This window comes from Coloeus monedula (genome assembly GCF_965178545.1).
Source record: "Coloeus monedula genome assembly, chromosome: 13".
Lineage (NCBI taxonomy): Eukaryota > Metazoa > Chordata > Aves > Passeriformes > Corvidae > Coloeus > Coloeus monedula.
The window spans coordinates 7,289,501-7,314,326 of record NC_138793.1 but is presented as its reverse complement, the minus strand read 5'-3'; the positions used below and the strand labels follow the sequence as shown (position 1 = coordinate 7,314,326).

The following is a 24,826-nucleotide window of genomic DNA, read 5'->3' as shown; positions in this document are numbered from 1 at the left end:
AGGTCCAGAATGGATTCTGAATATCAAACTCTGCAAAATCTTCTGAGGTTAGCTGCCCAACATCATTAGCTTTTTCTTACAAATTTGATATCTGACAGGCTGAAACCATGGAAAAGCATGTCCTAAAATGTTGAGGATTTTACTCTGCCCAAGGTGTTTTGAAGCAATAAACTTAATGACTTACGATCTAAAATGAGAATATGAACACCACCACTGGTACCAATACCATAGCCTATGATATCTGTGTGCTTCTAAATTTTTGAAATGAGAAGCTTAAGGCAAAAGACAATAGTATTGAATAGTCTTAAAAGCAGCATTATAAAGAAACCATGTGTAGCATGGTCAGGAGAAGGTTTTTTAGTTCTTGTTTATAGTAACAGTTCTACTGAGGAAGTAAAACAAACTGTGAAGCAACAGCCACTTCTTCCATCTTGCCTACACTGACTTCAAAAAACCTAAAGAACAATTTTAATGTAAGAAATAAATCCCACTTTCCTCCTGGAAGATGCAAAACTATTTTCAAGTTTTCTTAGAACAAGTAGAAAGCTGTTACGAGTAGTTTCACAAGAGGGCAAATTGCTATGGTTGCTATTGAAATTAAATTTGAAATATTTTCTTAAGTAAATTACTTACTGGTGACTGGGAACTTCAGATAATGTCAATAAACTGTTGACAGTACTCTCTGTAATTTCTCTTTTTATTTTTCATCTTGGTTCGGGGTGAGCAGTTGTCATTCTTAATTATTTGGTTGCAATTCTAAACGGAACTTTTCAGTAAGCATCAAACAGAATTTATGATAGATATAGGGTGAGGAAAGCAAGAGTCTCAAAGTTCTCGTGTGCTTAGTCAGCTTTCGTGTAAACTGGAACCTTCTACATGCTATCATCCTGCTTAGCTAACACGTCCCCATTTTAAAGGCAAATAAAAAAATAAGTATGTGTGCACTTTCTGCCTGCTGTGTAGAAGAAAACATTCCTTTCTGACCTTTGCAAATGATCTGTTTACATCCTGAAGGTAAGATTTCATTATCCTTATCTTAGTAGGCACAAGAACCAGCATTAGTAGCCATGAAATTATGCAGTGCTTTAAGAATTCTAGCTGCATTATGTGACTCTCTAACCTCTTTAAGGCTGACTGCACACAGTATATGACATTTTCTTTTATTCCCTTTAATTTAGTTGACATTCATTTCATTTGTAAGATGAAAGAAAAAAGCAATATCTTAGTTGCAGTCTTCTCATGATCCTAAATATTTCACTCAAAAGTAATTCTAAAAGCTTTTTGATGTTACAACAGTACCTTGTTCTTTTGGGGAAAGTCCTTCAGCATTCAGCATTAGTGAAACAAATTCTAAAAGAAAATCTTTTTTATGTTGCAGCATGATCAAGTAACACATCTGGTTTGTTTCTATAATGAAGTCAAATTAAATAAACCCACCTTTGCCAACTACTTGTATATTGGTAACTGGAGGTTGCAGATAGTACGTAATTTGAGAATTACTCCCATTTTAGATTTGAATGTTGACACCTAGAGATTGAGCAGTTTAGCCAAGATCATGTTAGGGAAGTCAGTGGCAAGGCAGGAGCAGATTCAGGACTCAAATCCTATGCTGTCCTATTCTGTGTTATCTCAAATTACTGGAAAAATCCCTGTTGTTAAAGAGAAAAGCTGCTCAGTCAGTGCTTTGTGCCACATCATCTGTAATCCAGAAATTTACCTAACAATGTGGACAGTACACCTTCTTCTCATAATAGAGACCTGAAAGTACAAACCCAACTTAAATATTTCCCCATCTGCTTGCTCATTACATGGTTCTGGGTGGGGAAAAAGTAAATATAAAATGTGTATAATCTTTAGGAAGACTGTTACTGTTTCTTTTTACTAATAGCATTTCAGGTTAATAAAAAGGTAACTGCATCAAGCTGATTTTTCAGATCTCAGTTGACATTTATCTTGCTTTTTAAAATAAATTATTATAATTCTAAACCCACAATAATACAGAATATTTACCTCCTGATTAAACGGGCCTGTTTCAAAACATCCCTGACAGCATATGGCAAGTGGCTTCCTCAAAAGCTGGTAGGGGCAGGGAGGATCACAAAAAACAGAACCATGAAGTAATCATTGTAATGAGCAGGGGTTCAGAATTACCAGCCTGCAATACAGGGAGTAGTTTCTCCCCAGAGGAGCATACAAGAGCTGAAGAGCTGCTTCTGGAAGTGGGTGTCATGTCTTTGTTGTCCCTTGGTGAAGTGCTGCTGTATTGTCACCAATGCTTGCACTTTCTGGCCATCTCCAGGACCCAGGAATGGGAGGTTGGGTTTAGTTTTTCTTGAAAGGGTATTTGGCTTTGCCAAGGAAGTGGTGGTGGTCAGTTAGGAGTTTTTCCTGCCCCTCTGTTCACCACAGCTGTGCAGGATGTGGTGTCACCAGTCTGGCCCACAGGTGGTAGGCTGAGGTAAAGTGCTGCCTCCTGAATTGAGCCTTGGATGGGAGTGTGGAGAGGTAAAAAGGGTTGTCTGTAAATTCATTACAAAACCTGGATTCCTGTTCTTTAATTCACATTCTGTTGCATTTTGGTGTTTAACTTATAATTTCCAGTTTCAGGCATAATATATTAGGGGTCAAAGCAGAGAGAAATCTGAAGCTCTAAAAATACTGACTAAACCACATCCTCGTGAAAAGCTGTTTCTGTTGGTCACAGAAACCCACTTGTGGTTGTCAAGTGTCCCTTGAACTCATTCCTGTTAATCCGGTGAAGGCTGCATTCACTGCGGTGCTTCTTGAGGTGCTGATACCATTCCTGCTGAGGAATCTGCTCACTTGCTAAGTGGCTTCTAGAGAACAAAGAACCCACACAGAATCTGAATCTGTTGGCCAGAAATTAAAAGATTACAAGATTTTTTTATATAAATGGAATACTGGATACTTTGGAAGTGGCATGCCAGTGAACTTGTTGATAACTGCAGCACTTGTTTGTTTCCTCACTGCCTTTTCAGGAAACCAAGAGTCTTATTTTCCACCGACAGTTTCTCCTTTAATTATTATTATTAACTTGCAATCACTGCAATCCTGTTTTCATTAAATTAATTTATTCTTTGAAAATTTGTTCATGAGAATTTACTTAGCTAATTTTGTGACACAGTAATTACTGATTAACATTGACAAGAATTAAAGTGAACCTTCACATGTTGAGTCTGATCTTGTAAATCGGGGCGAGAGACTTGACACTAATCATATAAAAATAAATGCAGATAGTTGATTTCTTCTCAACCTGTAACAAATAATGGAGATTTGGTTTAACATAGGAATGATGCTCAAAAGAATTATCTACCTAGAAATGTAAAGCATTTAAGCTCTTCTCCAGGTGAGTGCTCACAGGTAGTTTGGACATGTGGGATTGAGCCTTTAAGAATTACATACTCATGCAATTGGTTAAAATTTTTTAAACATTTTTGTTACTGACTGAGGAATGTGTATTTGTGTAACAAGTTGGTAGTTTGGAGATTGATTCATTCATTCATTGAGGGTTTTTTTCCCCTAAAATACCTACTTGTGCTTCCTTTCTGCTTTCCTTCCAGCTGGCCAGCTCAGCCAGTCAGCACATTACGCTCTCCAGCTGCCCTACAACGTGCTGGGCTTGGGCCGCAGCGCCAATTTCCTCGACCACTTGTACGTTGGCATTCCTCGTCCCTTAGGAGAAAAGGTTGGTTGACATTTAAGATTGTCAAGCTAATATTTATGGTGGTACCTTTCCTTAGAGACTTTGGATGGGAATACTGCTGGGACACTTTTTTTTTCATTTTCTGAAGTAAGAATATCAAAGAAGTAATGTTTGCATACAGAAAGGTTTGTCCAAAAGAACCAGTTTGCCCAGTTTTTTGGGGAGTGTATAAGCTCTGAAGCCAAAATAAAACCAAAAGAAGACTGAAACTGTCTGTAAATGTTAGCACAGGTATGTAGTGCTTGTTTGTAGGGCAAATCGGTATTAGGTCTGAGGGTTCAGTTATTCTGGGCTGCAGTAGCTGTAGGGCTTTCCCAGGGTTGCTCTGGCCGGGCTGGGACTCAGGTAATCCCTTCTGCCTTAGTGATGAAACCATGGTCAGTGTCATGGGAGGGGGAGATTACTGTGATTCTCTAATCTTCACATGAAACATAAAAGTGGGGTCCTCACCATTTTCAGTCTTTAAAGATCTGATGGTACCACTTTGAAAAGTGAGGTACTCAAATTGGCCAAATTCTGATTTAGGTAATTGCTTTGCCTGCCTCCTTTGTAGAATCAGTTCTTTTCTTCTTTCCCTGTTATGTTGTTGCTTTGTACTTTTAAAGCAGATGCTGTGTTTCATGTCAGCAATAGTTATTCTGCTTTTTAATTTTGGGGGGTGGGTTTTAAAGCATTTTGGAGCTTTCAGAATAACAGGTTTATAAAAAGATAAGGGATTAATCACTTATATTTAAAATTTTAAAAAAACCTTACAACTCTTTTATTTCTCCTTTTGTACGTTTCAACAAAGAATTTCTTTGCTTTTAGGTATGTTGGTTTGTTAAGAATTGACACAGCCTTTGTTTTTCTTTCAGTCCATAAGAAAACAAGAATGGACAGCTATCATACCAAACTCCCAGCTTATAGTCATTCCCTATCCTCACAATGTTCCTCGAAGGTAATGTCATCATTTGCATTTGCACTTCCCAAAATTACATTAATACACAGTTTACATTAGGCATTACGTGTAGGTTTAGAAATAGTTATTTGTATAGAAAGTTACTGAAGAACAAGGGCAGGGGGTCAGTTCTGAGCTGGAGCTGAGAATGCTGCTGAGGTATTTACACAGCCTCTCAGATGGTGCCCGTAAACAATCAAAACCTATTACCAGCTCAGACAAACAATCAAAAAGTATTACCAGCTCCACTCCTGTAAATAATAACATACTTGCTAGATTTAACAACATCCTCAGTGACAAATTACAAGCATGGTAATGGTTGAATTAAGCATTTTTGTTTCACCAAACATGCAATTTCAGTCTGGTTCCATAGAAAAGCTTTGCTTCAGCCCTTCTGAATGCAGTAGCTGTTGCTACAGGAATGAATGTTTTCCTTTAAGGGAAGGTGAATGGGTTGGTTGCACGAGAGCTTGAACACAGAATCCGCTTTGCAATTAAAATGTTTCTCCCAGAAAGAGAGCACGTTTCTCTTTTTGCTTTTAGAGAAAACATTAGTCAAATATTCCAGCTGCGTTTTGCCACTTGATCTACCAGTGAGGTCAGTTGCATTTATCATGCAGAAATGATTCTGACATCAGTTCAGCAGTTAATTTTACTATAGAACAAATAACAGTGGAAAAGTGATGTGCTGCTTGAGTTGCTAATTAACAACCACAGAAATAACATCTGCCAGATGAAAATTAACAGTCTTACAGTAAGTTACAGTCTTGAGGTATTTAAAGGTATGTGCTATGCAAAACAATTTCTGTTATTGTATCTTTAAACTATTTTTACTTTCGTAATAAAGTGGGTTTGTGGACCTTGTAGAATAACAGAGGATGGAATCCCCAGAAGAAATCAGATTTCATAATAAAAGTTTTTGGTTTTGTTTTTTTTTAATATAGGTAAGTGTTTTTCTGAGAGGCCTCAACACAGAGCCTGCTGCTGACAGCTTTCCCATGATAGGAAACCTGTAGTACCGAAAGGGGATTCCTTGGGCCTCAGAACCCCTCATGATTTGAGGGATGTTTTCCAGGAGCCCTAAAGTGCTTAATTTTGTTGATCTTCAGCCGTAATCAACTGGTTTTGTTGTCTAGAACTGCAGTTGTCCCTGTAAACTTCAGACAAAGAGAACTGGACCCATGAGCCTGTCCAAGAGGAGCTTCTTATGTGGAGGAAAAATCTTTCAGGCTTACTTCCTCCTGCTGCTCCATGGCCCCAGGCCCCAGGCATTCCTGTGAAAGGTTTCCTTATGCATTTTACTTCGGCCTAGGCAAGGGCAGAAAATAAATCTCCTAATGAGAAAAAACTCATTCCCTGAGGATATCCATAGCATTCATGAAAAGTTAAACAGAGATTGTACTTAGACATGGTATTACTCAAAAGTACTTATATTAAGCCATATATTTCCAAGTAAACATCATTAAGCTTCAGTCTCTTAAGTAGAGCTGCTTGTTTCTGTAGACCGAGTTGTCACCTGTCTTACCCTAACAGGTTCTTTTCATCTTTGTAAGTTAAATCTGTTTTCTGCTTCTTAATGAAGGGTATTAATGTTTCCTTGGATTTTCTTCTTTTGTGTAGCTGGAGTGCCAAGCTGTATTTGACCCCAAGTAACATTGTACTGCTAACAGCTATAGCCTTAATTGGTGTCTGCGTTTTCATCCTGGCAATAATTGGCATATTACACTGGCAAGAAAAGGTAAGCTAATTTACTAGAATATTTTCTGTGTATTTTCTATACTATTTAGCACTCCCTAATATTTTAAAGACCTGTACATTGGTTTGGGGTTTTTTTACTATTTTTCTACAGTATAATAATTTCTGACACAGACTGAATTAAGTCCCAAAAAGTGTTATTATTAATTAAATATTTACTACACGTTTAAAAATTGGCATTATTTTTATTTAAGCTCTAAGACACTTAAGCTTGTCCATGTTGCTCTTCATTTCCTTTTTCCATTAAGCTGTTATTTTCAACTTAAATGAGACATCTTTGTTTCATATCTAAGCTTTCCATTTTGCAGCTTTAAGGAGAACTGTTTTGGGAAATGGAACATAAACTCATTTACTTACCTTGAGTTCCACTGGTAATCTGAAAATAAGGAGAAAGTCTTTTTTGTGTATCTCTCTCTACTGGTTGCACTGAAATTAGCATTCAGGAATGTATAGGGAATCAATCGTGCATATTGGCTGCTTTGCTCTGTGGGTCTGAATTATACATGCAGGGTATAGAAATCCATTGATTTGAAGAAGCATTTTGAAAGGGGCCTTTCATGTCACAAAAGAAATACATTCCCACTTTTCTTAACTATGCTCAGTTCACAATCATACCCAACTGGCAGAGTTGCCAATAAATGTTACTACATACCCAAACCATAATCTTAGCTGTCAGATAAAATTACTGCACATTCTGGCATGGTAGCACTGTTTGTTATTTTGTGCTCGTGGAAATAAAATGACCTTGTTAAACATTCAGATAAGCTTTGTGCATGCTTCATATTTAAATGTTATTTGTCTGTCAATCTTCACCCTTCAAAATGTTAAATACAGTCTCCAACTAATAATAAAGCTGGGAATAAGACACACAAAGGAAAGAAATACAAAGTTTATGATGGCTGTTGTTAGCATGTTCTGCTGTACCAAGAAAGCACTGCTTACTGGTAGCTCAGGGCTGGGCACTGCCTGGGTTTAATTCTCTCTCCAACATATCTTTAGCAAACAAGAGTAGCAGTAAAGGTACTTGCACTTTGAGTTGGGGAAGGATTAACTATGTCTAATTCTGTCTGGAGAAATGGAGATTTAATGGCAACGTTCTGAACAGTTTTTATACAGCAATTCAAGCATTGTAGTGTAAGGAAGGACTCAGCCCAGAGTGAGTGCTTTTAGAGCTGTTTTAAGCCCCAGGTGTGTGAATTAAGTGGTGTTGGTTATATTGTAATTTCATTTCCAACTCTGCAGCACAAAGTAGGCACAAATATATGGACAAATTATGTGTATTTTCAGGCCACTGTATAAACATGCATTAATTCCTACACTTTTCTGATGGATTTTTACCTTCCCAATTTTTAGAAGTGGTTGAGATACTGAACCAGTAAGAATGTTCACCAAGGCTGTATTGTGCATCACTGACATGTGTAAAGTTAAACTCCAAAGTTCCTTGTTTCTAAGCTTGTTCTAGTTTACTGTCTCTCAGCAATTCTCTCATACAAATACTGTCCTGGCTAAATGCCACTTTCCCTTGCAGATCTCTGGAGTACGTGTAACAAAGAAAGGAAGGGGAAATGAACTGGCACTTAAAATATTTTTCTTTCCCCCAGAGGATGAATGTGTCTGTAAGATGCAGTGTTCTATTCAGCAGTTTAAATAAACCCTGTACTCTGACCTCTGCAGATAAGTAGTAACAGGAGCCCTTTGTCCACAGTAGTTCTTATACACTCATCTGCCAGTTAAGTATTGGAGTACTGAAATAACTGTAGGATTTAGGGGTAGGTGTTGGTCTGTCTTGCCTTAGAAATTTTGAATGCATTGAAGAAAAAAAAGCTTTGAAATCTCAGTTACTAGATTTTAGTTTTGATACATCAAATGAAAGAGAAAGTGAAGAATTGACACCGTTCTCCGTCTTACAACAAATAACATCTTGCTACATTTGCTACAGCCATCATTAGTCCTTATTCTCATTCTTGATAACTTGCTTTGGGGTCGTGAGGCCGGTTTTGGAAACACTGCACAGTGATGGAATACTGCTAGAGAGGGTTTGCTGGATCCAGCAGAGTATCAGTTACTGTCAAATTTGAAGCAGTAATTTTTTCAGGAAGCATACAAGAAATGGAGTGGAAATTGTTTTCTAAGTGAGACGATGAAATTTTGCGGAATGTGACAAGCATTTCAGTGTAGGAAAGAGTGTGCCACTCCCCCCTTCCCACCCCTTTTTTGACATCCAGAATACTACTGACACTGATAAAGTCCCTGCCAAAAAAGCCAGGCTGATACATCTTAAACCTCACTGACAGCTCCGCTGCTGCTACAAAATGCAGTAAAATCCATATTTAATCCAATGGAGTTGCTATCACACATAAACATTGTGTAATGAGGAAATCTTTGGCCTTGAGCCAAAGCAGATGACGAGCTCTCATGGCAGAAGACGGGCACCGATTTCTGCCACAATTGTGTATTTTTATCAACTGAGACACAAATGTGAATGCCCACACAGCACCTACTGGAGAGGCTTCTCTTCATTTTACTCCTTAAAACAAAAAAGAAAGAAAGAAGTTGGGTCTGTGCAAGCTAAAAAGCATTTCAGTCTGCTTTGCCAAATTCTCTCATGCTGGGATTTACACATACTGTCTGTCATGACAAAAGCACTGTTTTCTAAAGAAGTTTGCACTGTGTGTTCAAGAATCCTTGAAGAAATGCTTCCATCCTCTGTTAAGTGCTTTAGCACACAAGAGGAGACATGTGGGAGAGGACATGTTTTTACACATGACATGGATTATAGGTACAATTTAAATATGCTTCTTTTTTCCCAGCACCACCCAATTTACTCTATCAGCAGGTCAATGTGTGTTCTGCATAAATAAGCAGGGAAATGCATCCTACTTCACATTTTCATAATACAAACAAAAAACACAGAACATTTGTCACATACTTGGTGCTGTTAATTGTTGGTTGAACTGCCATCTTGCCCTAAAGTTGTATTTAACAGAATGTTTGTTAAATGAGATTCTTTGTACCTGTAACATAAATTACATTTACAGTTAGTCCAAAGTACTTTCATCTTATATCTATAATGCAGACAAAATTTGTACCAGGAAACAGTCTTCAGATTTGAATTATTCCTTCTGAAAAGCATTATTAGAAATAACAGAAAATAATGGGTCATAAATACTAAAACAGTGAGCATTAACAGCAGAAGCTAATTTTGCATAGATTATTGCTATTTCAAGCTGATATCATTTAAAAGTTAATTGTTGGGGCTTTTACTAAGCTTTTTTGCCTTTTGTCAAATGGCTTGAAAAAAATCAACCATTCTCTGACACTTGATGGCTCATTTCTGTAAAGTATTGCTCTAGATTCCACAAAGTGTTTTTTATTATTATTTTTCAGAAAGCAGATGACAGAGAGAAGCGACAGGAGGCTCATCGGTTCCATTTTGATGCTATGTGACATGCCTTAATATTTATGAAGGAGCTGCTACTCATTTGCTTAATTGAAAGACTAAATTCTGATTTTTTAAATTATTACCATGAAAGTACTGTTGGTGTGTTATTTGTAAATGTTGCATTATCTGGTATTTATTTGGAAAGTATTAAAATTAGACCTGAATGTCTCACAAGGCCTTTCAGTTAAGAGACTGTATATAATAGAATTTGGCCTTTATTTAACAGAACTGTAAATTTATTTTTCTTAGTAAAGGGATCAAGTTGCATGTATCATTGTTTATGTACCAGTTCTTTAGTAATATTTGATAGAAAGAAAGCTGTGTAAATTAAGTGTAGCATTTCAGCGAGCAGAATACCTTGTACCACTTGAATTGGTCTTGTCCTTTATTCATTCCTGCAAAACAACCTGGTTTCTGAAAATTAAACTTGTGCAATTTCTCAGATGACTTAATCGTTAATTATTTTGATCGTATTAAATGGTGCTTAACCTAAAGTATTCTGTATTTTTCTTTGTTTAAATCTATATGTGCAATAGTTAAAGAACTTAAGAAGTAGGGAACCAAAAGCAACCTGCAGTGTAATGCTAGTTCAGTCATCCTGGGATAAATGCAGTATTTATGTGTGCTAGTTCTAGGGAGAAGACAACGCATTAAAAAATTAAAATCATAAAAATGTATCAGCATTACATAAACTGCTTTTATAATTAAACTATAACCACATTTATTTTAGAAAGGAACAAAGTCATTATGAAAGTAACTATTTTTTTAACATAAGAAAGGTATGGGATTTTTTATTTCGTTTTGTTTTTCAAGATGTTAAAAGAAACATTTTTGAGTAGAGATTGAGAATTGACACCATAAAATGTATTGCTAGGTGATGAGATACACAGAGATTAAATTAAGAGTGTAATAGGACACTCAGAATAATCAATGCACATTTTCTATGTACACTGCTATGCCCAAATTTCATAAGGCTGTAATAATGACAGAAGACGAGTCGCTCAACTTCAAGTATTTTAAGTGGTGATGAAGTTACAGTTGCTCAGTGTACTTGGGATCCTGGAAGAATCTCTGAGAATAATCATGCTTTTATTTTACATGAGTTTACATGATTAATTTTGCATTTACATCAGTTACTTTGCATTTCTTACACCATTTGATAAACTAGAACATCCTTTCTCAACGAACTGAAAGTGTTGGTGTTCAAGGCACTCACGTGTGCTGTGGGTCCCTGCTCATGTCTGGCACTTGCCTGGAATGCTCCCTGTGCCTGGCAGTGCAGCCCCAGACAAGAGGGAGCAGGTCCAAAGCTGGGCTAGTGGTGCCCACCCTGAGTACCAGTCAGACCCCGGGTTACCATGGCAATGCTGAACACTGACCCATTCATACAACAGCACCAAGCCAAAAGGCAGAGCAGCAGTGTCCTGAGCTCTGAAGTTTCACTGGGTATTTCCAATATGCACTGATCAGATGCCAGCAGAGGAGACTCTCATATCACATTACTGTTATTATTCAGGACAGAGTATTTCCTTAATGCACACCTTCAGTTTTTCTCATGAAAAGGTAGGTTGTTTTTTACTTAGGTAAATACTTAATGCTTTTGGACTTTTTAAACCACATTGATAGAATTGGTTCCCACCAGCAAAAGAAAGAACAATTTCATGATTAGGAGGATGCACAGTTCAGTACATTTTCCTGTCTTTTTCAGATGGTTGAGAATAATGCTAAATGCATAATGCACTGTGGCAGCAAAGTTGTCTGTAGCCCTCTATCACAATATAATACACATAGATTAGCTTCCTTATGTTTTTTGAAAAAGCAGTTAGGAATAAAATAACCTCATGCTGACATTTAAGCTGTTGTACGAAACAATGAACTTGGTATCTTTTGCTCTGAGGTATTTTGCATGCTCAGTAATGCATCATTGCATCGCTATATACAATATAATAAAGTTTACCCCAGGTTCTAAGTACTTGTAGCATGGCTCACACAGTCTATGCATACTGTTTTGAATTAAGGCATTAAATATTGTAAAACCTGATGTCAGAGGTTTCATGTTGTACTTTGCTTCTCTCTTCTATAAGCATTTAACATATGTTTGGGAAGGTTATTGCCCTTCTACCAGGAAGTTTAAGAAAGCAGCATCAATTAGAAAGTTGTAGTACCAGGTGATTGTCACAGTAACTGAGAAGTGAGAAATAGTTCGAGCTACATAAATTTTCAAACTGCAGCCACTCTAACACAGCCCTGGTGAGAAATGCTATTGGAAGCTTCCTCGGTGTGAAATTTCACCTATATAAAAATACTGTTGACAGGCCAACTGACAGATGGCTGTTGAAATACCATCTTTCTTTGTTCTCATTTTCCATGAGAAGCTTTAAGACTGAATCTTCCTACCAGATTTATCATTAATGCACTATAATCCCCCAACAAAAGAACCAACTTTTGTGCTGCAGATTAACAAGCATGTTCTATATAGTATGATATTCCTCCTGTGCTGAGGCCATCCTGCTTAACAGAGACATTAAAAACATTTACTACAGTTAATTGAGAAGTAATCACTACACATGCACCGAGTCAATTCAGGACTTCTGTAGAATCACAGAATGGTTTTGGTTGGAAAGAACTTTAAAGATCATTCAGTTCCAGCCCCCCTGCCCTGGGCAGGGACACCTTCCACTCTCCCAAGTTGCTCCAAGCCCCATTCAGCCTGGCCTTGAACACTTCCAAGGATGAGGCATCCACAGCTTCTCTGGGAACCTGTGCCAGGGTCTCCCCCCACCCTCAAAGGGAAGAATTTATTCCTAACACCTAATCTAAACCTCCTCACTGCCAATGTGAAGCCATTCCCCCTTGTCCTGTCATTCCATCCCTTGTATATGTTTCTTTGTAGGCTCCTTTCATGCACTGGAAGGCCACAATTAGGTCACCCCAAAGCCTTCTCCTCTCCAGGCTGAACAATCCCAATTCTCTCAGCCTTTCCTCCCAGCAGAGCTGTTCCATCCCTCTGATCATCCTGGTGCCTCCTCTGGGCTGGCTCCAGCAGCTCCAGGTCCTTCCTGGGCTGGCCCCAGGGCTGGGGCAGCTCTTCAGGTGGGGTCTCACCTGTGCGGGACAGAGGGACAGAATCCCCACTCCCTTACTGCCCCCCCGCCCCAGTCCTTCTCTGCCGGTTTGCTCTTGACCTATTGATCCCCAGCCTGTACCAGTATTTGATATTCATACCTGAATAGATACCAATATATTGTAATTGATATATATATAACTTCTTTCAAATCAATGACACCAAATAGAACAGGAGAAGTCAATCCATAAGCTTCTGCTATATTATAATCAGCAGTGTAAAAACGTTAGCTATCTCTGTTTTGAACGTATTAATAACCAAAATCTTTTTTTTTTTAATTTAGACAATAAAATTATTCTTAAAATAATCTCATACTTTGCAAATACTTAGTACCAATCCTAAAGGAATGGGGAAATGTTTTTTCAAAGAAGTATATTAAGAAATCAAGAGCAGTAGAGGAGTAAAACATTGCTATGCTGCTTTAGTAACCCTAACTATCCATTCTGGGGACAGGATCTAGTTCCTGAGGCACTGGTAATATTGGCCTCCCTGTCACTTGGAAAATAATCAGCTACACAGCACTACTTTTATAATTCCTGACTTCAGTGAAAAATGTGATCCCATCTATGATACATTCCATAACAGTTATAACCTAATTTTGAAATTAATGAATTTTTCAACATATGCCAAAAAAGTTTGTAGGTATATTCTAACAGTCAGATCTAATTATATTGCCTCGCAAATAGAGAAGTGCACTGTAAGCTTTCTGAAGGCTATCAGTTTTCTTCCTGACTATTCAAAAGTTTGCAGTGTTTATTACTCAGTAGTAAATAACAAAGCCAACTGTACATACTTATGTATGATTATGTATTACATATTGTAATACAATTACAGTTGTATTATAATACAATACTGAGGCACTTGCACCTTCTATAATTATCTAATTAGAAATAATATAATGAAATTAGGATTTCTCAGAAGCACCTCAATTCTACTGACAAACCAAGTACCAGAACAGTTAAAACATAACTCCTCGTCCCCTTTCATAGTTATTCATTGTTGGTGTCTACATTTTTGCAACCTCTTTTAAAAATAATGTCCAAATAGCTGTTGGTCTAAGGCTGTTTGTGTTGTACAGTTTGCTACTCAAGAGCAGAAAATATTTTAGGTAACATTAAAGTTAAAACTTCTCACAGAACAGCAAATCAAAGGAAGTTTTAAGAAGGAGGCAAACCCAGTTCTAATAATACAAATGTAAGCCTTTAGCAGCAGCAGAGCACTGTTGTAACTGACTCATTCATCAGCTGCTCAGGCAGGTGTTTACCTCCATCAGAATGAGTCCCACTGCCTTCCTTGAGCTACTGCTATTCAAAAATAATCATGAGGACTCGATAGAGCATCAGAACAATACACAGCTGGCTGTCCAAAAGCTGTCTTCAACCTGTCTTGGCTCCCAGACTCAAGTTTAATTAAGTCAAGCTTACTGCCAGTTTGACCCGGTGGCAAAGAGTTTTTTGCTCCCTGGAAACCTACACTCTGCAGGCTCATGAGACGGGAACTGAAAGCGTCTTCAGACCTGTCACCAGTGAAAGCACCACCTGTAATGAAAACTCCAGCAAAAACAAAGCAACAGGGATGTCCACAGGAGAAATGTCTCTGAAAACAGCAGTAAAGAGTGGCAAAGTGTGCCCCAAATCTACAAATTGGTGCTACTCCCTGCCTCTCCCGCACTGACAGCTTGACACAGCCCTGGAAAGAGAACAGGATGGAAAAGCTGCTCACTTCCCCAAGTTTGTAATAGCTCTGTTCAACCTTCTAATGGACAAACCAGAAGTTCAGCTCTTCAGTTAAATTGACTGTAGCAGATTGCGTCTTTGCAGTTGCTACTCAAACTTGTACTGAGCACACGGCATTACAAAGGTTTTCTCCTGTCTCTTTGGTGAGAGACAATTGACCACAAATAGTTCTCTTGAATGCAAATTCAGCCTGAGATCTGAGAATCAGGCCGGTTCTCATTTCTTATATCATCACAAGTAATAAAAATATCCAAGTCAAATTTTGCCATCAGCTATGCTGTGCATTCCAAAAAAATTTTTAAAAAGCAGGCAACCCCCTGTTTCCTAACAATCTGCACAACAGCACAGTCAGATTTTAATTATGTACTTGCAGAGAGGATAAAAAATTGTGGATGATGCCCAGATACAGTAGTCTTTGATTTTTTTTGCATTACTACAGTAAACATTTTTGTTAGTAAAGAAAATAATGCCAAGTAGATACACTTATTGAGGACTTCTTTATGTATAGGAGTTTTCACTACAGAACTTAACATTTCATCACACCGCTATAAATACATGGTTAAGAGGGGAACAGAGGAATCGCTTTATCCACTGCTGGAATGTAGCAGCTATTTCATAATTCATTGAAAAACTACGCTTTGAGGAGGACTGTATCATCTCTATTTGAAACTGAAAGGACAATTCAAGTAAGTAGAATAATATAATTATGTAACTTGGGATTTTGCCAGACCATCAAGCTTAATACTTCATGAAGCTTCTTGCAACACTGAAATGGATCTTTAATACCCAGTAAAGCTCAGGACCTTTGCTGCGAGGTCTCGCCGGGGGTCCGGGAGGAGCTGCCGTCCCCCGCCCCGCAGCCCCGCGGGGCCCCGCGCACGCTCCCTCCCGCTGCTCTCCGCTGCCTTCTCCATTTAATTCGCCCTCACTGACAATCACACTGACTTGAAGCGCCTGAAATATTTAACAGATAATCTGAAAGCAAGAGAATGACCTTTTCTAACAGGATAGGCTGACCTTTGAACATTGTAGAAAGAATTTAACATTCAAGTACACAGCACTAAACCACAAGGAAATCAGAGCTTCACCTGGCACGCTCATGTTAGACACTCTACTGAGCTGCTCTACTCCTTAAGCAGACGGACTCGCAAGTGGCAATTACGCATATAATTTACAGTTTGCAAAATCTGTTGGGTCTAGCGAGTGGGTTGGTTCCAAATTGCTGCCACAAAGTGCCTGCGCTCGGACAGCGGAGTTTCGCGTGGGGCACATGGAGGTGCAGCCGTGCACGTCTGCGCAGGACCTGAATGAAGTGGAGACCGCGACCTCCTCCTCCGTCCTGGGAGCGGGGCCGAGGCAGCTCCCGGACACAGCAGCACCGCAGCAGCTCCTGCGGGCCCGGGCCGGGGGCGTCCGGACGGCTCCTGCCCTTTGCGCAAAGCTTTGCAACATGCACAGGTCTAAACACCTCCGTGTTTCAGTACTTCTGGAGCCTGAGAGAAAGATCTCAGCCTCGCCTTATCGGCAGTTCCAGGGAGGAGACATCCTGTAGGAAATGCCCAGCAATTCTTCAACCCGTGTTGCCTATGGGAAATTTGAAAGCATCTCTAAGGGACTACCGTGTTGCTATCATTTTACACGTAACCTATGGGCACTACGCCCTTCCGCGGCCATGCCCCCGGCTGTCCGGCACAGCCGCGGCTCTCGCCCTCACGCACCTCCCTCGGCAGCTCGGAGGGGTCTGTCAGGACGGGACTTCCCGCGGCGGGATCTGCTGGCCGGGGTCTCTCCCTCCCTGCCCTTCCCCCGACACCGCCACCTGCCTCCACCTCAGGCCCTTTCCCTAAGTAACATCTCCCCTCACAAGCTAACACGATGTGATGGATAACCAGAGGGACAGGAGCCAGGGCAGGCAGCAGGCTAAGTGCGCCTTTTTATTAACTTGTAAAGTAATAGCTCCATTTTAGCTGTCACTCCTGTCAAACAACAGCCGCACACTAGCTGTGATGGGCTCTTCCCGGCGCCGGAGCTGCAGGGAGCACACTGCAGCCAGGCAGGCAGATGGGCACGCCGCACTGCCGGAGCCGCGCGGGCTGCCTGCCACCAGCGAGGGGGCGAAGGGGAGCAAAAGAAGACCAAGGGAAGCACCGGGTCCCTTTTACCCCATCGAGACCCACTCAGATGCCAAACAAAGCCGGGCAGCCGGGATTCAGGCTTATCCGAGCTACCGTGTCCTGGAGAGGGGCCGCACGGCTCGCCCCCTCCGCCGCGGGGGACGCTCTCCGGGCGGCCAGCACCGCGCAAGGGAAAACCCCGGCAGACGGGGGGCAGGATGGGCCTGTGGCGTGAGGCACGGCGGGGCACCGAGGTGGGGCGCTTCAACGGGGCCAGCCCCGGCTCCCCGTGGGGACGGGGTGAGGACAGCTGCTGCCCCAGCGCCGTCGCCCCCGCCTCGGTGCCCGGCCGAGCGGGAGGAGCACAGCGGCCCCGCCGGCTGCGGCTGTGGCTGTGGCTGCTTGCGGGGCTCCGTCGGGGGCGGGCACATGCGTACAAGCAGCTCATCCAGGCAAACACCCCTCACATCTTAAATGAGCTTCATTTAGCAGCAGCCGCTTCAGTCGGGCTGGGAGCTGCCGGGCTGCGTTTGCAGCGCTGCGCGGGGAGCCCCCCGGGGTAGGCCAGCCTCGACGGAGCCCGCCGCGCCCCGCTCTCAATGGGACTGAGCGCGGCGGCGGCTCCGCGCTCGGGCGGCGGAGGCTGAGCGCGCCCCGCGGGGGCGCCGGGCATGGCCGCGGGCGGGCGGGGGCCGAGCCGTAGCCGCGGGCACAGCGCCCTCGCGGGGGGCACCGCCGCGGCCATGGAGCGCCGCTGATCGCCGCCGCCGCCGGGAGACAATGGCCCTGCACAAACTCTGCTCGGTGCTGGAAGGTAGGAGCCGCGGGCGGCACAGCGCCCCGCCGGAGAGGGGACCGCGGTACCCCCGGCGGCGCCCCCCCTTCGGCTGCCCCGTGCTGCCCCCCGATGCCCTCCCAGCGCCGGCGGAAACTTCGGAGCGGGGAACGCGGGGACTGTGCAGGGGCGGCCGCCCTGCTGCTGCCGGGGCTACTCCTCCCGGGTAGCTGCCGGCGCCCCGCACCTCCCCATTGCACCGCCCCACGGCCCCGCGTCCCTGCCCAGCGGCCACCGCTCCCCGGCTCCGCTCTGCCCCACGCGAGACACAGCGCTGCGGCGCCGGCTCGGGGCTGCGGGGCGGGCGCTGCCGGAGCCCAGCGCGGGGCCGGGCCGGGGGCCCGCACCCGTCCCGGGCTGCTCCCGGTCCCGCGGGCGGGCGGCGCAGGCACCTCGGGTTTGGGGGTCCCAGCGGCAGGGACACCTCGGGTTCGGGGGAGGTCGCAGCCTGCAGAAACGTGGGTCACAGTAGCAGCGACTCTACCCTAGTGCCCCTTATATTCCCGAGACACAGCGACAATATCCTACGCTCGTCTTTTCACAGTAAAAATACTCTTTGCTTTCGGGACTCTGCTGACGAGCTCAACACTGTTCAGCTTATCACACTTGTTATCGGGAACAAGATTTGTTTTCAGTAAGGTTTCCACAAAATCAGTCACCTGAGTCACAAGCTACACCCTGACCGGTGTTTACCGGTGCTTTTTTTCTTGAGGCTTTTAAATCTTGTTTCTAACTTATTTTTTTGTTCGGAGGTAAACAACCGAGCAAGGCTCCTCATCCGAGCATTTCTTTGTCTGTGCTATTACTTACACAGCTCGATAATGGGCGAGGGTTTTCTGTTAGAAAATAAAGCTCGATGTGGCACTTAACCTTGTGCCTCAAGAGATTATTTCTAGCATTCTGTATCTTCTTCAGCAATAGCAGACTTGATGGGGATTACAGTCTATTTTTTTTATGATTATTATTATTTTAAATTATTCTGTGAGGAGATGTTGGTGTGACTCCATGCATTATTGAAGCCAACAAGGCATTACTGCAGAGTGGAGAACTGTTGTGTATACATTGATGTCTTCCCACAGTATGAAAGTTGTAAAGAAGTCTGGTTTAAATCCAGAATGGTTCCATGTGCCATAAAATCCCATGTTCCTGGCATGAAGGACTTAATGTCCTTAGGATTTCAGTAAATATTTTTCATTTATTAGCATAATAACGGAGAGACAGAAGATAACTTGTTCTAAATAAATGTCTGTCTCTCTCTATATAGTTAACCATCCACTGAGTTTAGACAACATAGGAACATATGGCTTACATGGGGAAGACAAGGCATTTAGATTTTTTTTTCTACTGCCTCTTTTAAGTAACATATCTAAATATCACAAGCCACTATAAAACAACCATAAACTACAACTGATGTATCTACTACTTAAATACTTCATACACGTGCAGATTTAATTACATTTGAGAAATAAGGGATTGCTGCAAAATTGACTGTACAGGTTTTCCACTGAACAGACCTATACATTTTTTATAATCACACTCGTGTCCGGGCAAAAAGTCCCTCTACAGGAAGTTTTTTGTATTACTCATAATCCATAAATTGCACAAAGCCATTAGTCAATAAGCTGTTAGTATTCTAAATGCATCCCTTGCCATGACTACAGAAACAACCTTTCATTACTTAGCATCATACACTCCCTTTTATCTCTGCTTCACTTGAAGTCATTACACAGTCCCATTATTACACCTAATCAGAAACAAAAAAGTATATGCCTGTAGATAGACATATAGATTTAGTTCCAGAAGGAAACTGCTGGGAATAAAATACAAATAAACCCTCCATGTTTTACAAATTGCATCTTAAATTCTGCATGGAAGCTCTACCTACAGTGGCAGTAATATTTTTTTCCTCCATACAAATAGCTTCATGTGCAGAACTGGGGGAGTTCTGCTAAACCATAAACGAAGTACCATGAAGCTCAGTGTATCGTGACAAATCATATTTTATTTAATACTTCTTAGAAACAGTTTAGTCTTCTGTTCTTAACAGGGAATACATGTGTACATTTCTGTCATCCACAAAGGTTCTATTTTGTGGTTGTGTTACCTCATGGCAGAAAAGAGCCCATCATACTTCGTGGCAGTTGATATTTCTTATATTCACCTTGTTCAGAACTATTCTTCTGTTCTTCCTCAGCTATTAATAACAAGGGCTGATTTAAATAAACATCTTAATGTAATTATTTCTGTCTCTGTCCATAGTGTTCAGCAAAACTTTTGAAAGTCTCATCCTGAGTCCCATCATCCTGCATGGATTCTTTGCTCTCCTCCAGCTCTCCCAGGCAGCAGTGCTGAGTGGTAGTGCTGGTGGAGCACAACAGCCCTGGGATTGCAGTGGCTGCAGCTTTTGCTCGAGTTGAGCCCAGCCAATGCCCACCTGCTTTCTCAGTGGGGTCTGTAACCTCTCGGAGGCCAAAAGCTTGCTGCATTTGGACTGTTGGAAGACAAAGCCTTTTCCTCCTGCCTCCAGTTCCCAGTGACATCTTAAACACACTAGAATCATTCCCTGAGCCTGGCACAGCTTGCAAAATGCAACTGCTCTGCAACAATAAAGCACCATAACACTCTACTTCATGAGAGAGAAAAGCAGCTGCTTTCATAATAAAGTCATGACCCTGTTCTGCTTAGGAAGTAAATATACCTATTTTGAATTTCCTCATATCTGGTATTCCCCCAAAATGCGTTTGCTAAAAGCTTGTTCCCATGCTTCAAATATGCTCCCTCTTTCGTTTCCATATGCTGTTATTTGCTTAAAAAAACTGTACAAGCCATCAGTTAAATCCATCCTGTATATTGGTTTTGGTCTATTTCAGTTAATACATTGGAGTAATTTAGAAAGCCAAAAAGAGAATTCAGAAGAAAGCTTCTGACCCAATAATTCAACAAGCAGCCAGGACTAGAACAAATTACTGCTACATTCCCAACCTTCCAGTGGACTACAGAATTATTTCCAACTCTGTCAGGTTGCAAGAATGTGGACTGCTGTGATTTAACTTTCTGCCATTCTACTCAGGCTCCCCATTTGCATTTTGGTGTGATTTTAACAGTTAATTTCTCACAAACAAGTAGTGTTAGGAAGTAATGCTTCCTTCCACACAAAAGCTAGAAATTATGGCTGCCTGTTTCCAAAACCAAAAGGTGTAATAATGCTACAAAAAGCTGAAAACAAGCAGAAAAAAGGTAATTAAAAAATCTCCTAATAGTTTCATAATTTGTTCATTGAAGCCAAAAACAAAGTACTGACTGTAGAAGCTACAGTGACCCTAATGAAGGCAGTACCAAGTGAAGTCAGAATATTATTTTTTACTTAATAAGCAGTATCTACTTGCAACCTTTTCTGCTGCACTGAAAAAAAGTGAAGCCCCAAACTCCTTGCAGTGCTAAGCAGTTCAGCAGAAGTAACTCAAGTAACTGCGGAACAGGTTTCAAAAAACTGCAGTGTTAAAAACAAGGCAAGTATTTGGTGGTGTGTATTACACCTTGCTCTTAATACACATACAAACTTAATATTCAAAATGCAGCACTCTGCAACATAACTTGAAAAACATTAACTCCCTCCCTTTCCTAAGACATAGTTGACCACGACCACTAAAATTTTTACAGAACAAGTTGGTTACAATTACATTGATATTAATAGCAGATTTCAGTGTATAAATCAGATATGTGGCTGTAGCCAGTGTACAGAATAACACTGGATTGAAGCTTGAGGAGCCACTGAATTATGTATCCCTGTATAATGAAAAAGTTAAGATTTTCAGCATCTTCCTTAAGGTTTAATTCACAGGGAGAGATTAGACAGAAAAAAATCACCCCTGAAGTAAAACTTTACAAGCTATTTATCATTTATGAACCTGTCAGAAAGTCACAATTTAATTCATTGCAGAAATGAAGAGAGCTGCTAATTGCACATACTCTTGTACGTGTAGTTTACATACAAAACAAACCCATCACTAGGGCCTGGACTGAAGCAAAATTTTAGTGTCTTGGATTCAAGTTGGGGTTCTAGCAATGCAAACAAGCATGCTTCTTTTCTGCCTTATATACTCCAATTTGTTTTTTTAATTAATGAAGCACTTACAGTATAAGACAATTTAAACAGCATGCTACATTTAAACAGCTTGCTGCCTCTGTCAGTATATGACTGGCAACTGCCATCTCAAATACCGCAAGATAGGGAGTTGGGGGAGCGTAAATTCTACAACAAGAATCAGCAGGTAACTTTTAATTTTAAAAATCCATATTTCTTTTAGATTATCTTTGTGCTTCACTCAGTTTTCTGTTACTACAAAGCTGACCCCACTATGCAGCAGGAAAGGATGGCCAATATGTTAACAAATCATTTCACAAAACCTCCTTATTTATCATATGGTAAAATTGATGAACACGAAGTTAAGTCTCTTTTTAAGGGACTGAGTGTGAGGAGCTGGGAAAGAAAAAATTGTACATAAATTTTTGCCAGACATGACAGAAGATAGCAGAAAAGAGCTTTTAATATTAATTGCATAACAGACATTCCAGAAAAGATTTCCACTGAAAAACATAGTATATTGCTAATAAATAAGAGAAGATAAAGAAGTCTGGTATAATCAGATCGATTTTTAAGTTGAAAGTATCACTATCCAATTTCTCTAGGAATAAGTTATCTCTGGGAAAGATGTATTCAGAACAGTCATGTGCAGCAGGATCAGCTCTATCAGCTAGAGGGAAATCATCTGAACTTGAAGTCAGTGTATATATTTTAATAAGGTCTTTGAAACCGCTCATCAATATGGTTTGCACATGCAGGCTTCTCATCAGGCTCTTGCTGCACACAGCTTGGAGATGAGAAAAAAGGCTCTTCCATATAAAAAGGAAAGTTTCTGTTTTAAAAATGAAAGCTATCATTCTTCTGGCAGAAGTTTTGCTGGCAGACACACCCAGGGATGGATTATAAGTAACAGGATGTGGAGCAACTGGTAAAATGAAGCAGCTCACAGCTGCTTATACATTTCTAATAGAGGACAGGATCAGAAATGTTAAATGTTCTGAGCAAACCTAGAGGGGACTCTGTCACAGATCCATCCAAGCATGAATTTTTCTGGAGATGATTTTTATCAAAGGGACGTGGGAGAACTGCACTTACTTCCTGAATCAGTTAACCTGGTTTCTCTGCAGAGATAGAGTCCCAATTTGTTCCTCTGGCAATCTTAAAGAAAGGAATCCCTACTGGAAACAGCTGGAGTGAGATGAAACTGTTATATCTGAGAACAGACCTGAGTGCATTCAGATATCCTGCTGGCAGCTAATGGCTAACAAGATTTGGATCTTAGAATGCGCCAAAGTCACTGTTAATAGCTGGTGAAGCCCACTTCTGCTATCAAGCTTTTGTGAGAAGGATTAAAAATGTGTTGGCAGCTCCACTAGCATGCTCTGGGTTAGACTTAAAACCAGCTAAAATATGTCTTGCCTGATGCACACCTTCATCTCTGTACTTTATTCTGTGGTGATCATGCTGTATGTTCCAGTATGAGGAAATCACTGGAGCATAAGTTGTAGGCAGCCACCTTAACTGCTCCTTGATACTCATTTTACCTATCTGCAAATGTTCTGTTGAGACCACAGTAGATTAAGGAATGTGTACAGACTATGAACTGTAAAAATGTTTGGGATTCAAAAACTGCTGTTTTCATCCTCAGCAATAGAATTGTTAGCCTAAAATATAGCAGCACAGATGCAATTCCTTTTGTCAATTAACAAACTTAGTGAATGCTAGGAAGAGAGACACAAATCTCATTCCTTGAAATTTTGTGTTTGTGTTTCTGAGCTAAAAATGGCTTTAATCCAAAAGCGGTTAATAAGCTCTTTGAAAGAAGAGGAGGTGACCATCCACACAGAATTGCATGACATCCAAAGTGTCTGGACACTTTACCTGTCTGTCTGAATTGCACAAGTTCTTTACAAGACCACCTATCAGTCAGTCAGTCACTTTGAATTTGTGCAGCAACTAATCCTTGATCAGAGTCCTTAAAAGCAACCAAAACATGTGTAATTTATGTTGGCCAGAGGATAGGATAGGATATGACATCATAAATGTCCCCAGCACATTAATAGAGAATATTAATGTTTAGACACCTGTGAGTAAAAAATGGATATAAAAGCTGAAATACTGTGATGAGCACTTGCTGAAAGTAATGTTAATTTTAGCACACAGGGCAAATGAGGAGCTAGGTTTAAGAAGAATACACAGAAAAGGAATCATTCCCATAAGGCAAAACAGAGTATATGATTAAGATCAAGCATTTGTTACTCTAGGCTGTATCTGCCAGAAAGAAGCAGGCATCCTGGCAAGACTTTCCAACATGCATGACCTGTGTGTTGCCAATTACCATCTATCTGGACTATGTGTGTACAAGGTGCTGCCTAATCCAGGGAGCAGAGCACAGAGATCCAATGAATCCTGCTTTAAGCAAAGTGTGTCATCTTTATCCCTAGGATTCTGGCTACCACTATGCTAAGAATGTGTAATACTCTAAATGATTAAGCCTTTATTTTAAAAAACGGTGGAATTTTTCACTGTGTTTCTCAGTTGTGCCTGACTGCTCACCAGTTTGATATTCAGCTTGCCCTGCATGCATAGATCCCCCATTGTCATCGCTGAAGACAGACACTGCTCTCAGAGCCACACAGCAAATCTAGTCTGTTGTCTCTGTGTGAAGATCCCTAGAGCATGCAGAAAGAGCAAAGGAAAGACATATCATAGGGAGCTCAGAGCTGTACTGTATCCCATGAAATCTGTAGAATGTGTTTTGCTAGAAAGTACAAGCAGATGTCAGATTCGCAGCCTGAAGCACTTGTTTTTCTATGCAACATGCTGATTTCTCAGTATTGGGCTGAGCACCCATTTACTGCAAAACTAACTATATTATTCTCGTTTTTAAAGAGAAGTAGGAGCCGCACATTTGTGAACCTCTCTATATATACTCCAATGCAGTAATTGACTATTTTTTTTTTTTAAGCTTAGATTTATTTTAAAAAATTTTTAAAATGCCAACAGAGAGCATCTTGACTCCTGCAAACAATGCAGAGTTTATTACACCAGTTCAGAGGCTTCTTTTATATTATG

General features: G+C 41.0%; 2 protein-coding genes across 3 annotated transcripts in view; both read left to right on the top strand.

Moving 5' to 3' along the window:
* ITFG1 (integrin alpha FG-GAP repeat containing 1) overlaps positions 1-11,796 on the top strand; it is a 73,417-nt gene extending 61,621 nt beyond the window's left edge. Inside the window, exons 15-18 of the mRNA XM_082289881.1 lie at positions 3,582-3,706; positions 4,579-4,661; positions 6,282-6,399; positions 9,804-11,796. Of these exons, the coding sequence (XP_082146007.1) occupies positions 3,582-3,706; positions 4,579-4,661; positions 6,282-6,399; positions 9,804-9,863 (386 nt within the window). The 3' untranslated portion in view covers positions 9,864-11,796. The remainder of the gene's footprint in view (positions 1-3,581; positions 3,707-4,578; positions 4,662-6,281; positions 6,400-9,803) is intronic.
* Positions 11,797-17,612: 5,816 nt separating this feature from the next.
* The window catches only part of NETO2 (neuropilin and tolloid like 2), a gene marked incomplete at both ends in the record, with an annotated part of 28,919 nt that continues 21,705 nt past the window's right edge, over positions 17,613-24,826 (top strand). For both annotated transcript variants that reach the window (XM_082290022.1, XM_082290021.1), the window contains one exon: positions 17,613-17,646. In XM_082290022.1, the coding sequence (XP_082146148.1) occupies positions 17,613-17,646 (34 nt within the window). The remainder of the gene's footprint in view (positions 17,647-24,826) is intronic.